Below are 13,889 nucleotides of genomic sequence, written 5' to 3'. Positions count from 1 at the left end.
AATTAATATGTACAGGAGGAGACATTCCACCCACCTTTAATGAGCTATTCTTAACACCAGAAGTACTTCCCAACCTCTGACAGAAGGAAATTTAACCTTACCCTGTCAAATTTAAGAGATAGATCAGAAGTGCTACAAGAGGGGGAATTCCAAGTCATCTCAATTATGTGGCATCACATGAAATAATTATATTTGGTTACCCTTCAGAACGATATGTTCTTGAGGGGTAACTTTTATGTGCTGCTCCTTCAAACATGGCTACACCTTGAGTGTGCTGCTTTTGATTTTTAAATAGCTTGCACAGCTATAACCCCTGTGTGTTATCTCTAATGATGAATGGCAGTATTATATTTACAAGCAGATATCACGTTCCTGAAAGACTTTTTTTCCCTTAACTATCCTGGTTTATAATGTAAGACAAAAGAAATTAAAGGTTTTGTTGAATCTTCTCTAACATAATAGAAAGTAATCAGAGAAGATTTTATACTTTTTACTGAGAGATAATGCACAATGCAAAAGACTTTTTATAAAAGAATGAAAATAATAAAACTAATCAAACCCCCTTCAGTTAATATGCAAAGCACTATGTAAAATATATTAACCTTAAAGGCATAATGTACCTGATTTAAACTCAGACAAAAACTTGCTTTCATGTTTTTGAGTCCTGAATAGGTTATAAAATTAATTTAATTTAGTACATCAATACAACAGAACCCACCACAGTTCTTTGGTATTGAAAAAGGTCTTGCTGTTTATGAAAAACTGAACCCTGACAGAAAAATTAAATCATGTGAACAAGCAGGAAAGACACCAAAAGCTGAAACACTTCAGTTTATTCTAAAAATGAAAAAAAACAGGGCAAGCTATTTGACTTTTTTAAAATAAATTTTCAAAACATTTCTAGAATTAAGAAAAACAGAGACAAGACGTGATAGTTTTTTTTAATTAATAGGAATATCTATACTTCATGGAATAGAAAGGAAATTAAGAAAACGGGAAACATATGGCAGTTATTTTTCTGTTTTTGTTTTTACAGTTATAAATAATCAAGCCTTCCTTTTGCAGAAAAGGAATGGCTCCTTGTGCAAACTCCTTGCAAAACCAGGGAAGTATTTTGATGACATTTGCATCTCATATTTCATATGTTCATATCCTGTCCCTTCATCAACATGCAATGACATCGTGGAGAAGTCATCATGCCTATGTCATCCATCAATATGCTGTTTCATTTTCTTCCACGTTAAGTTTAAATTTCTTAGGGATGTCAATGCCACATGACTTACTGTAAAACAAAGGGAAAAAAACAGTGTTAAAAAAAGAACTAGACAAGAGAAAGGGAGAAGATAAACATGGTAGCACATAAATCAAGAAAATAAACCTTAAAGCAAAAAGTATTACTTTGGGATAGTACAAATTTAATAAAGGCAGTATTTACAAAAACAGAGCTAGCATGAAAATTCCTAAAACACGAAAAGAATTATACTGAAGAAGTCAGCTGAAAAGCTTTATTTTGAGCAGTGTAATACAACTCTTATACAGAGCTCTTCACAAGTCTTCATGTAAATCTTATTCAGAGCTGCATGTAACCCAGCAACTTGGACATAAACCTGAAAAAAGTCCTAGTATTGATTACTTGTAGTAGTGCTAGAATGGTTTCAACCTACCAGAGCACACATTTCTGGCATGCACAGAGACAAGATGGACACAAGTCCTTCCATTTAAAAATGCAAAGAAAGTGTATAATATTTTATAGTGCTAAGAAAATAATAAGACATAAACAGTTGATCTTGCTTTTTCCTCACTTTTAGGGTGTCCTCATACATGTCCTCATTCATTGGTCCTTTTAAATGTTAGGCATATCACATGACTTAAGTCAGTTTGATATTCAGAGTGAGCATCTTTTAATGTTATGACTGGAATAACAATTTGATTGTACAGGAGGTTATGTTCTTTGAGACTCAAGGGTTCCCAAATGACAGTAACGTAGTCACAGTTCACAGAAATTACATGTATGTACTAAAAACAATCCAGTGAAGATGTGAGTCTATTTTGAAATGACAATTAATTAAAAGAAAAGGAAATAGAACACAGAAGTAAGAAGATAAACAAGTATTTGGCACTATGCAACACAAATGTCACAAAGAAAATTTTGGTGGATACAGCTAAATTATGTGCTTTTCACTTAGACACACTAATAATTTAAAGTAAGAGAAGCTAAAACATCCTATGCAAAATAACACAGTTAATACTTGCCCTTAAGTCCTGCAGAGGAAGGTTTTGTGTTCAGAGGACGTTGTTCCAGATTTAGAGAATGACTCAGCTCCCTTTGCAAGTGTTCCTTGTGCATGTGTTGAATCAGATGGCAACACAGGAGTTGCTGAGGAGACAGCTGCAGGAGTGCTTAGGTCAAGAAGCAACAGATAATTCATTAATTTTAAGAGTAATTCAGTATTTTAACTGTGTGCAGATGAAACAGCAGGAGGAGGAAATAGAACAAATAATTCTAACAGTGTGGACAATTATCTTATGAATGAAGAAACCTCTTTATTTGCAAAAGTTAATTCTTTAAACATAGACAATAAAAGAACCAGATAATGACAACCAGAAACATGTCAGGAGAGGACTCAGTGTGGTTTATCAGACTAAGCTTTAATGAGGGTAAAGCTTGAAAGACTTTTGAAAATATTCCTACTTTATAGTATACTATTCTTAATAGAGAGTACGATTATGGCTACTACTTCACTACTGTCAACCTGACGGTCCAAAGGCAGTGAACTGTATCACTGATTAAAAAAATGTTAAATCTATAGAAGGTTGTTATTAAAGCAAAAATATATATCTATGACTAAATATAATAATGTATATATAATATTAAATAGTATATAATATATAACAATATATTCTAATATATCTATAATAAGATATATAACAACCTATAACAATATAAATCCGTAATGATAATTTTGCCTGGAACACTGTGTTGTGAGTTTCTGTGATAGCACAAAGCAAATGGTGGATGGGTTTCAGAGACTCAGAATAACTACAGGTCCATGTGTTCTCATTTATCCCAACACAATTACTCATATTTCAGATTTTTGAAAAAAAGAAATGGAATAAAAGAAGACATAAAAATATTTGTAATTTTTTACTAGGACATAATATTTTGAATATTTAAGTATTTCTACAGCATATTTACCAACAGTTGGCTAATATAAGACTAGTGCACAATGAGCTGATTTACTCATGGCCCCAAAAGCCATAGATATAAGGTTTTTCATAAGAGCTGTTGTGATTTTAACATAAATTTGGTAAATACTACAAAAGCAGAATAAATTAGAAGAGATATTTGGCTTAAGTTTTTTTATATTCTATATTGACAAATTACTGAATTGCTGATAGGCTGTAAAACAAGCCTTTGAACAGTATAAACATTCATGATACCTTCCATTTATAGATGCTTTTCCTGAGAAGCTCAATGACAAATCTGAACTTAACAATGCAGTGACCTCCAGTTTTATACAGCTCTGCTGACTGTGCGCTTCAGCAAAACCACAGTGATTTTGAAAAATCAACCTGTCTCTAACCTGTCTTCTGGATTCTCCACTAAGGAATTACAGTTTTATATTGCTGAAACTACTGATTTTAGTAAAGTAAATGGTTGAGTGATAGAGGAATAAAATTGCAGACGATGGTAGAAATCTGAGAGCCCAGGAGTAAAGATGTTGTGCAATATCAAACTAGCTGGGAATAGGTAAGAGGGAAGCAGATGTTGCAAGGTTTAAAAATAAAAGCAAACTTACCCAAAGCTGAGGAATTAGAAATCCCCCAACATAGATCTCACTGTTCATCTTGTGAAGGCCCCAGGGGTTAATGACTTATAAAGCAGAACCCATTTCTTGTCTCCATCAGGAGGACTGGCAAGCTCAGGACTGAGAGGCACTCTGGAAAGGTGACCGCAACATCATATAAATGAGGCTTTTCTGCATTAATCAGCTAAATTATACTGTTAGAATATTTACTGGGATAACAGTAAATTATTAGCAGTATGCATATGGTGTAGTAAAGAAGATTTTCAGTGTACAAACCAGTGGAAAACATGGGCACACCTGTCTGTGAATCCTTGTAGTTGGGTTGCTGAACAACCAAGCCTCTGAAAAAACTTTTGTAGGAGGAAGCCTACAGTTGTCATAGAAGACTGGGAACAAATGCAGCAGGTGTGCAGTCCTGTTTTCTGGCAATTATCTCATTTACTATAAAATAAAATAATTTTGAACAACCCAGGTGCTTCAGGATCACTAACAATCCAAGGAAAGCAGAGAAACAGTAGTTACATCAATTTATGATCTGGCTGTGACTCACTCCAGCCAAACCTTGCTGTGGTAAGTGGCAAGTTTTGTGAGGCATAGGGAAACTTTGTTGAAAATCTGAGAGAAAGAGGAGAAACAGATGGCAGTCAGAGCCAGCTGAGGATAGGTGGATACTGAATGGAAGCACCAAGTCTGCTTATACTTGCTTTAAAGGCCTCTGATCAGAGTCCTGTGTGATTGGAGATCTCTGTGTCTGTCCCCTTGCATGACCCAGCTGAGCACAGACTGTTTTTATAACGGCTTTACCTGTAAAGGACAAAATCCTGTAGACTTATAGGGAAATCAAGCAAGGAGAAAACCAAATCCAACCTCTTACTACACGTGTCCACTCTGCTCCTAGAAATACCTGTCTTCCTCTCCTTTTGTAGAAGAAATGGCTGGGCTGAGGGAATGGGACGTTCAGCAGGGACTAAGCTTTGGAGATGCAGATTGTTGCAATCAAGCCGTTCCTGCAGCAGCAACTGCCTGCTGTGGGTGGATGCATAACACTGTGGGAGCCTGCAAAAGAGACACAGAATTTGAAAGATTGTATCATCTGCGGATGGATCATCAGCCAAAAGAAAGCCAAGATATACTAGGACCAGAAAAAGCTGTCAGTCTCTGTTCGAAGTTTATGTGGTAGAGACAGGCAAGCCTTGAATTATGACCAAGGTGTATTTTAAGACCTGTAGAGGATGTCCTGGACACAGAAATGTATTTAGTTTTAGGGCCTGTACACACTCGAACAGTACAGAAAGAGATGGCAACCCATATGAGGGAAGAAGTGATCTAGGGGACACTAAATAATAGCAAGCAAGAAAAACAAACAAAAAGTCCATCAGAGTGCGTGACTCAGATGCTATAAAAACTGTTCTTTTTTTATCAGCATTCACTCTCTGGTAAAAGTGGCAAAAGGGGGATGACAAAGTGAAAAGAGGCAGAAAAGTAGTCCATGCACATATGCAATGGTAGAAAACCTTGTAGTAAGGAAATAGTCAGACCTAGAACAAACACACATGGAAACAATGTAAGAAAACTGGGGAAGTGATCCTGGAACTAGCAGATCACTCACTGAGGACTGGCATAAAGAAAAAATCAACTAATTGCTTATGCCCCATCTTTACAGACAGCAAGGTGAACCTCCCCAGTTGGGGATGGCCTGCCTTCCTGGTGGAACTACCAGACAAGCAGAAAATGAAGAGCCTGGATGCTGCCTGAGAAGATAATATAATGCAGAAAGAAACAAAGAAGCTGCATATTCAAGCAGGAGAAATCATAACTGCTGTGAGAAGGGTGACTGCTGATGTGTGAGGATACCCTGTTGCAGGGGCTGATGGTCCAAGCATGAGGAAATCTGCATCCGGTGGCTGCTTAAGCTAAAATGAGATTGGGAACCAATATTAACCATCTTTTGAGTAGGATTAGGTAATGGAATACAACATCCAGAGAGACTTTTGAGTGATAAACAGAAAGCTCAGAGACATCAGAAAGGAAGGATGTTTGAAACTGAGGAAAACTGACTGAGAGCCATCAGCACTTCAACTATTCTAATGGAACTGGGACTGCATTAACTTGGAAAACCAAAATTTACCCTTATAATACATGACTGTAATTAATATATTACCAGTGAATATTGCTATTTGGATTAAAAAAAAAATATTTAGCTGCTTGTTGCAAAAAACTGTTATCTAAAAAAGTTCTGTAATAATATGAAGTAAATTTTCATACTAAGTAATAATGAAGTAGTTGTTTTATTAGGATGTACTTCAACATAAAATATTCAGGAAACAGAAATGCAGCTAATAATCCTGTATATCCTCAGAAACTCATACTGAAGGAGGTGCTGGGTGCCTGGGTAACTAAGATAACTATTAATTATATTTGCTCCTTTTATTTCCCATAGGTAATACAGTTTAAGCAATCCCTTCCAAACCTATTCATACTGGAAGCTGTGTATCACTTAGTTTTCTTTACTGTATGATTTTGTTAAGCTGCACACGTATATAAAAAGTGAAAGTCATGCCACTTTTCTTTTAACTGAAATTCCATGGCTGATTTTAAAAATGAGCATGATATAAACCTTTCTAATAAGAGAAAAAGGATCCAACCTAAAGGATTTCTCTTTAAGCAAGAAAAAAGAAAAACGATGTGAAGACAGATTAGCTCTTCGTAATCCGTGAATATTGATGTTCTCAAAAATTGTATTTATTTGTCTTGGATGAAGATTTCTATATTTATAGAAATGTAGAGTTTTAAAATGTAGAGTCTTTGTTCTAAGAAGAAAAGGTTAATCACCAAGGCATACAAAATTTTCAACAGAAAATTTTATTGCATACAGTACAGTCACCTATGACAATGGATTACACACCTGTAAGTGTAGCTCTATATCACTGGGATTGTGAAGGCTGAATCTTCAGTTATTGTACTGGGGATATTCTAAGACAAAAGATATATAATTATACTCTCAGACCCTTTTGTGTGCTACAGCATTTTCAGTATAACAAGTATGCATTGAATATATGGCTATATACATGCATAATTAATCAGGGTGTTGGGTTTTGTTTTTTTCCAAATTTACCCAATACTTTGAAAAATGATAGTGTTAAAATATTCATTGGACTAACTACAAGTTCTTAGTTCCACATTTGGTGTTTTCTTCTAACTACAGCAAAATTTTGAGTGTAGCACTAATTATCTGGTCCCTGCCCTATCTTTCTGTTCACTCAACACACTGTTGGTTGCACCAGAGAATCAACTGGGCCAAATGCCACCAACTGCCATTAAAAAATAAACCAGAACTAATACTGACAAGATTTAAAAGGCTGTCTGTGGAAAGCATTTTGGACTTCCAAAAGTTCTGCATTTCACACACAGCTTGCACCAGATCCATCTGCTTTTCCTGCAGTGAACTCGGAAGATACTTGAATTCATGAATACAACTGAGGTACTATTCTGCTTTTTGAAAACTAAAATACTTCTATACATACTAATGAATTTATATTGACAGAGCTGTCAGAGCATTAGCAGTATGCACCTCCTCTCTTCTCACCTCGCTTGACCTCCTGAAGGATTAGATGTGTTACCCTCTGAATGATTATCTGGCAACCTCACTTTCTTTTCTGAGTAAAAGGCCGGGCAGCCTAAATGCTTGTAGTGTTTCAGGACTATGCAACCAAGAGACACCCAGGTAAGATCATTCCTCAGGGGTTTTAGGAAAGACCTGACAACGAACAGCAAAAAGCAAAATTGCTGCTGATGCTATGGGGGATCATTCTCAGTTCTAAGTTTACTGGATATAAGGAATACAATATTTGGCAAGCGTTAATAAGTTGCTTGTTTAATAGTAATATATTGCTACAGGAGCTGCTGCAATAACAGCAAGAATGTTCCTCTGGGGCAACTATCCCAGAGAGCTCAAGCTACTTATTTTCTAAGCATTAGAGATAAACACACATTGGTAAAACAGAGGTGACAGCAACAAAGTATTGTGGTATGGCATTAAGGAGAGTTCAGAATGTTTTATGTTCTTCCTCCAATGCATAAACACATATGCAAACACAAGGAAATTGCAGGAAGTTGTAGAAAGTTGTTACTATTGGCAGTAATTACTTTTGAGAAATATAGAAGGCATACAACACAGTATCTACAACATCCAAAAATATTATGAAATTCCTGAAGGTTTTATTTGTGTTTTGTATCTGTGAATTGTTTTACAAATTCTTACTTGATTTTTTAGTACGACTCATAGACATTTGCACAACAAATATTGTTCTAAATCTGTTCTACATCTGGATGTTTTAAAATTGGTATTGCACTTTGAAATGTCTTGATTAATGTGTAAACAACTTTGAAAGATATTTACATTTTTTTATAATTACACAAAATAAGGACACCAAAGCATAATCACACTGCAATATTGTGAAAACAAGAAGCAGTCATTATTTAGGACTTTCAGGTTGTTGGAATGTGTTTTTTATTTTGCTCTGAATGGCAAATGAAAATGGCATTCCCATCAACTGTGCTTACTGGAATCTTAACACTGGAACTGGCTTTTTAGTGTTTCAGATTGTTCTGATCTTTGAAGATGTGTTGCTATGTAAAGCTCCTGAAACCATGACAGGGCAAAGGTGATATCTTAAAAGACAGCATCAATACCCTACCTTTCTAATAAGCCCCAAACTTAAAATTCTGAAACCTCTAAATTAATAGACATACCAACAGATACTTGTTTCCATTTGCTTGTTTGCTGCTATTTTCAAGGATACATGCTTTGTTCTTCATATGTAATCAAACAGTTGACTCCTTGCTGTAGTACAGTTCTAATTATGGAACAGTGATGTGTTGTTTGGCAGCAGCTGTGCAACACTGACCCTTTCCTTTCTCCTATGTGTCTCACCTTGGTGAGCCCAAAGATAGGGATAAGTGTCATGGGATCATAGAATAGCTTGTGTTGGAAGGGACCTTTAAAGGTCACCTACAACAACCACCCTGCAGTGAGCTACAGCTCCAAGCCCAATGTTTGACCTCTCTGGGAAGACTACTGAGATAAAGGGTAATTATTTTTTAAGGGGGGCATTTGCTTTGGATCTGGATGACAATTGTGCATTTAATTTCTTGCGGATCCTTGAACAAATAACATGGGGAAGCCTGGCTGGCCAATGTGGCAAAATAAGTTAATTTTCCTTCAAATTTTGAACTCCACTTTGCATTAGGTACTGAATGTGAAGAAACCAGTCCAAAAGTGGGAGGTTGAAATGGGCTGGTACCCATAACATGCTCAGATGTGTGAAATGTCTTTAAAGAATAGGAGAGGCTTCAAGAATCCATTATTCTGGAATACTGAAGTGCAAATCTTTTTGAATAGCTGTCTCTGTCTACAGGAACACTTTTTCTTGATAGTTTGCATTATGAGTACAGGCATAAGTCACAGGTTGTCAGTTCTTGCTCATGGACCGCCTCACATCTGCAAGTCATGGGTAGGTGCAATGGCAATAAAAAATACATCTCCCCACATGCAAGCAAACCATAAAGTGGGCCAACCATACCTAGATGTAAAAAGACTTTCAGGAAAAGGAGTTGGAAGGAGTTCTGCCCAGACTAAAATGATAACAAGTCTTGATATAGCCTTTAAGTATTGAACTGAACCATACAAAGGACATGCCTTGTGACTTTTCACTTTGAGAGATCAGCAACTCTTCAATGTTCTCAACACAGAATTAAAAAAATATCCTGCTGCCTTTGGTACCTGCCATCTCTTCTCAGACAGGTTAAACTGTGGGATTGGGTCAGTCTCTATATTAGCTGCAGAGCAGAAGCCTGTACCCCAAAGACAACTCAGACAGCCCTGGAAGCATCTCACAGAGCCAGGCCAGGACCAGGGCCCAGGACTGCTCTAAACCACTTGGTTTATAAGACCCTGGAGCTCAGGAATTTGCTCTGTAAGAGCCAGTCAAGGCCAGAGACCTCACAGATGCATTCTGGCGGAAATATGGAAAGAAACTATTGATGAGGGAAAATCTGAACCAGTGCCTTATTGAAGAAAGATTTTTTTCCTGACTTAGTTCCTACGGTTTATCATCTCTGTCATGTTTTGCAAAGCAAATGCAATATATTAGTGAATCAAAATGGAGGTGCTGCATGACAGGAGTAGACATTTTCTTTTAGGTTTATCTTTGAACTTTGCATATTAAAAAACCATCTAAATCGATTTTATAAATTTAACTATACAGTTACTGCTCAGCAGCACTCTGCAAAATTTTAAAGTATACATAACTTAAGCATGAACATCCTTTGAAAGACTACGTTGGAGTAATTGATATACTCCAGCCTCACTGGTAACTGGGTGCCAGACACACGCCTTAGACACCATTCTTATATGATCCACTGCTGTCCCCATGAATGAGCAGTTATTCCCAACAGTCCTCCTCTTTCTGTTTCTACTGGCAGCAGCAGCTGGCAGCTTTGTATCCATCCCTGACAAATGTACAAAGACACATTCAGCTGTTGGGACAATATTCATTGTCTGAACTGCTGGTCTTGCCTCCAGGTAGAGGATTAAATGGCACTGTCCTGAGAACCAACCTCGGCTCATGGTGGGAACACCAGGATCATGGTGTAATCAGTGATCAAAATAACATATGCCTTAGTATCTTGCAGTTACGTGGGACAAAGCAGGCAGATAAAATCATGCCCAAGTTGTAAAATGAAACATAAGTAGAAAGAAATGGTATGCTTATTCATATTCTGGTGCACAGTCTGTTAAATATATCACTAGGGCTCTATCTGCAGAATTCAACTTCCTGAAGTTCAAGGTTGCTTGTGTGCGAGGATGGATGCTGTGTCATTTCTACTTAAAATGAATGTTACGAAGGGGTCCCTGTCTCTAGGGAGGTGCAAGTCACAGCTACATTCCTACACAAATTGCTAATGCTCATTTATAGATGTCTCTCTTGTGTTCATGATGAAAAGCTAGTAACAATGCTGGGAACTTGCTTGGGCTTCCTGACAATGAATAAAACCAAAGAAACTGTGCTAAGACTGAAGCTCCTGTTTCCAATACTCATGCATTCAGAGGCTGCAGAATCGCTCTCCCACCTCCACTTCAACCAGCAGGTGCCCTCTCCAGTACTGAACACCTGGAAGCCCCAAAGCAGCAGCACATGTAACATGCAACTATTGTAAAAACACAATTTCCTGGCTCTTAATAAGCTGGAATGTCTCTTCTCCTATTAGCTGACCAAGCTATTTAAGTGTGAGAGTGAGGAGAATTTGCAGAAGAATATGACGCACACAGTATGAGGAAAGAAGGAAAAAGAAGATGGTAAGAGTTATTAAACATTGTTTTAGCACAGGCACTGAAATCACTGCTACACAGCAAGTTTTGAGAAGCCTGGGTAATTTAAAAACCAGTTTTTCAGTCTCCAGTGACTGAAGAAATTGTGGCCACTGTGAAAAAAAAGAAATTTTGATCTATCAGAGCAGGATATGATGAGTAGTTCTGCTACAGCATAGATGATGATTCTTTCAATAACTCAAACCAAAACTCCTTGGGCCTCCTGTTAGGGCAACTGCTCCAGCAAACAGTATGACTATTGCCCCAAAGTCTTAGGACAGAATATTTGTTGCACTCCGTAAGAAGAAAAAGAACAAAGGTACTTGGACTTCTCCCTGTATAGTTAGAAACTGCTACAAGGAAGGAAATAAAGTGTAGTTAAGTGTACATGCACTATGGATGAAACAAATCATTATGGAAACTTTCACTGTAGTCAGTTTTGGGAGAAGTAATAAATGAACTGTTAGTGTTCATCAGACACGGTGCTGTTAGTCATCTGGCAGACAGGAAGGAGAAACAGCACTTAAAATTCAGAGGAAGCCAAGATAGGGGGATGAGTCTCAAACTGAGGACAACAATTTTGGCGATGGTTGTGGGAACGAGTTAAGGTATCTAGAAGCTGAAAAGTTTCTAAACTGTGGCTGAAAAGTATTCAAAAGAGGCCTCTAAATAAACTTTCTCACTACATATCAAAACAAAGCAAAATTGCTGGACCTTAAATAAAAGTGCTCAATACTGGCCTGGAGGCATGGTCAGGCTGGTGATTAGTTGCCTTGGTTATTTGGTGGCCTATCCAAAAACAGGACATGTTGCTATTAGGTCAAAAACTTCCACAGCAATCTACCTGTGCCATTCAGCATTTCGAGCTGCACTAGGATCAGTTGAACTAATCCTACCACGTTTGGAATTTATGTGTCTGATAAAGCAACATTTTGCGGTGTTTATGAGAACTCATGGATGTCCCCAGAGTCTTGTTTTGCTGAGCTGTCTATGAGCACATCAGCACCCTATCAAACACTCCAGAAATTTATTCCAGCACTCACGATGATGCCAAATCTGCTTTTGGGGGGGTGTTGATTTTGGCTAGGGTGTGCGGTGGGCTTTATGTGTGTGGGAACACAGAGTTCACCCGGCAGCTGACACGCTGAAAAAGACATCAAAGAGCCCCTAAGAAAACAAACTGGGGGACAGCCGAGCCACGGCAGGCAGACATCCCCCTCCTGCCGGGCGGATCGGCTCCCGCAATTTTTTTTTTTTTTTTTTATCACAAGTTTTTTTATTTCCTCTGCTGTCACCACACGCCGTTCGGAAACCGGCGCTTCTCGCACACCTTTCCGCCCTGCGGGCAGCGAGCCGGGGCTGCCGGACCGAGCCGGGCCCCCCCGGTATCCCTCCCGCAGCAGCGGAGCCCCGGCCCCGCCGCATCGCGGGCGTGGAGAGGCGGCGGAGGCGGCCCCGGGCGGTGGGCGGGGAGAGGCAGGGGCGCCCGGCCGCCCGCCCGGCCCCCTCCCCGGCTGTATTTAGCGGCGCCGCGGATCACGCGGAGCCCGCGGCGGCGACATGGCCGCCGCCAGCACGGAGCCGCCGAGGCTCAAGCAGCTGCTGGAGCGGGACCCTTACCTGGCGCCCTTCCGGACGGACTTCCAGCGCAGGTACCGCCGCGCGGAGCGGCCGCCCGCCCGCCTCTGCGGGCGCCGGGCCGGCGGTGTCCCCTCCCCCGCGCCGCTCTCCCCCTCCCCTCGGCCGGGGCGGCTCCGCTTCCCTTCCGGCGGAGGCGCCGCCGCCGCGGGCGGAGCCGCAGCCGCGGCCGGGGCTCGGCGAGGCCTCCCGGGCCGGGGTGCTGCAGGGAGGCCTCGCCCGCGGACCTCCCCGCCGGCCTGGCGGGCCCGGGCCGTCCCTTGCGGACCCGGCACGCCTCGGCGCCAGCGCTGCGCCCGCGGGCCCTCCCGAGAGCGGCGGGGTGGGGGCGGCGCCCGGGCCAGCCGGGCCCGTGGGGCGCAGCCGGGGACAACTTGCGAGAATCACGGAATCACAGAAGGGTTGGGGATGGGAGGGACCTTAAAGATCATCTGGTTCCAAGCATCCTGCCGTGGGCAGAGACGCCTTCCACTTGTTCAGGTTGCTTAGAGCTGCATCCAGCCTGGCTTTGAACTCTTCCAGGGATGGGACAACCACAACTTCACTGGCTAACTTGTTCCAGTTCCTCACCAACTTTACAATAAAGTTTTTCCTAATACCTAATCTGAACCTACTTCTAGCATGAACCTGTTTCCCCTTGACCTGTCACTACATCTTAAGTAGTCTAGCCCCATCATTCCTGTAAGCTCCCTTCAGGTACTGTAAGGCTGCCATTAGGTCACCCCTAAGCCTTTTCTTTCACTGACTGCACAATCCCAGTTCTCTGAGCCTTTCCTCACGGGAGAAATGCTTCATCAGCTTGGTGGCCTCCTCTGGACTCGTTCCAAAAGGTCAGTGCCCCTCTTCTGTTGGGGATCCCAGAGCTGGATGGTGTCAGGACATGGGGGTGATGCACTGAGCTAATACTGCTAACAAAAGAGTTTAGCTGCAATAATCTGTAAATAAACTGCTCCTGAATCTCGTCTTTCCAGAGAATTTTCCTGCAGGCGCATGTTTTGAGGTGTCCCTGAACCGCCAGCTCAGCTGTTCGGCAGACCTGCAATGCATGAAGTAGCAGAGTGTGCATTAGGTTG

General features: G+C 40.4%; 1 protein-coding gene and 1 long non-coding RNA gene across 4 annotated transcripts in view; one reads left to right on the top strand and one right to left on the bottom strand.

Moving 5' to 3' along the window:
- Positions 1-640: 640 nt before the first annotated feature.
- Positions 641-12,906, bottom strand: LOC128803666 (uncharacterized). Of its 3 annotated transcripts, XR_008435799.1 has the most exons (6): positions 12,799-12,906; positions 6,715-6,782; positions 4,677-4,865; positions 3,801-3,941; positions 2,250-2,400; positions 641-1,278 (listed from the first exon to the last, which is right to left on the bottom strand). It is a non-coding gene; the product is annotated as an uncharacterized LOC128803666 (long non-coding RNA). The 3 variants fall into 3 exon arrangements; XR_008435798.1 differs by lacking the exon at positions 6,715-6,782 and having other exon boundaries at positions 643-1,278; positions 12,799-12,902; XR_008435800.1 differs by lacking the exons at positions 4,677-4,865; positions 6,715-6,782 and having other exon boundaries at positions 646-1,278; positions 12,799-12,887.
- GBE1 (1,4-alpha-glucan branching enzyme 1) overlaps positions 12,704-13,889 on the top strand; it is a 138,487-nt gene continuing 137,301 nt past the window's right edge. Inside the window, exon 1 of the mRNA XM_053970837.1 lies at positions 12,704-12,830. Coding sequence (XP_053826812.1) covers positions 12,739-12,830 — 92 coding nt within the window. The 5' untranslated portion in view covers positions 12,704-12,738. The remainder of the gene's footprint in view (positions 12,831-13,889) is intronic.

Source organism: Vidua macroura, chromosome 2 (assembly GCF_024509145.1).
Source record: "Vidua macroura isolate BioBank_ID:100142 chromosome 2, ASM2450914v1, whole genome shotgun sequence".
NCBI classification, from domain to species: domain Eukaryota; kingdom Metazoa; phylum Chordata; class Aves; order Passeriformes; family Viduidae; genus Vidua; species Vidua macroura.
The sequence above is the reverse complement of the archived record's forward strand: the minus strand, read 5'-3'. Positions and strand labels throughout refer to the sequence as shown.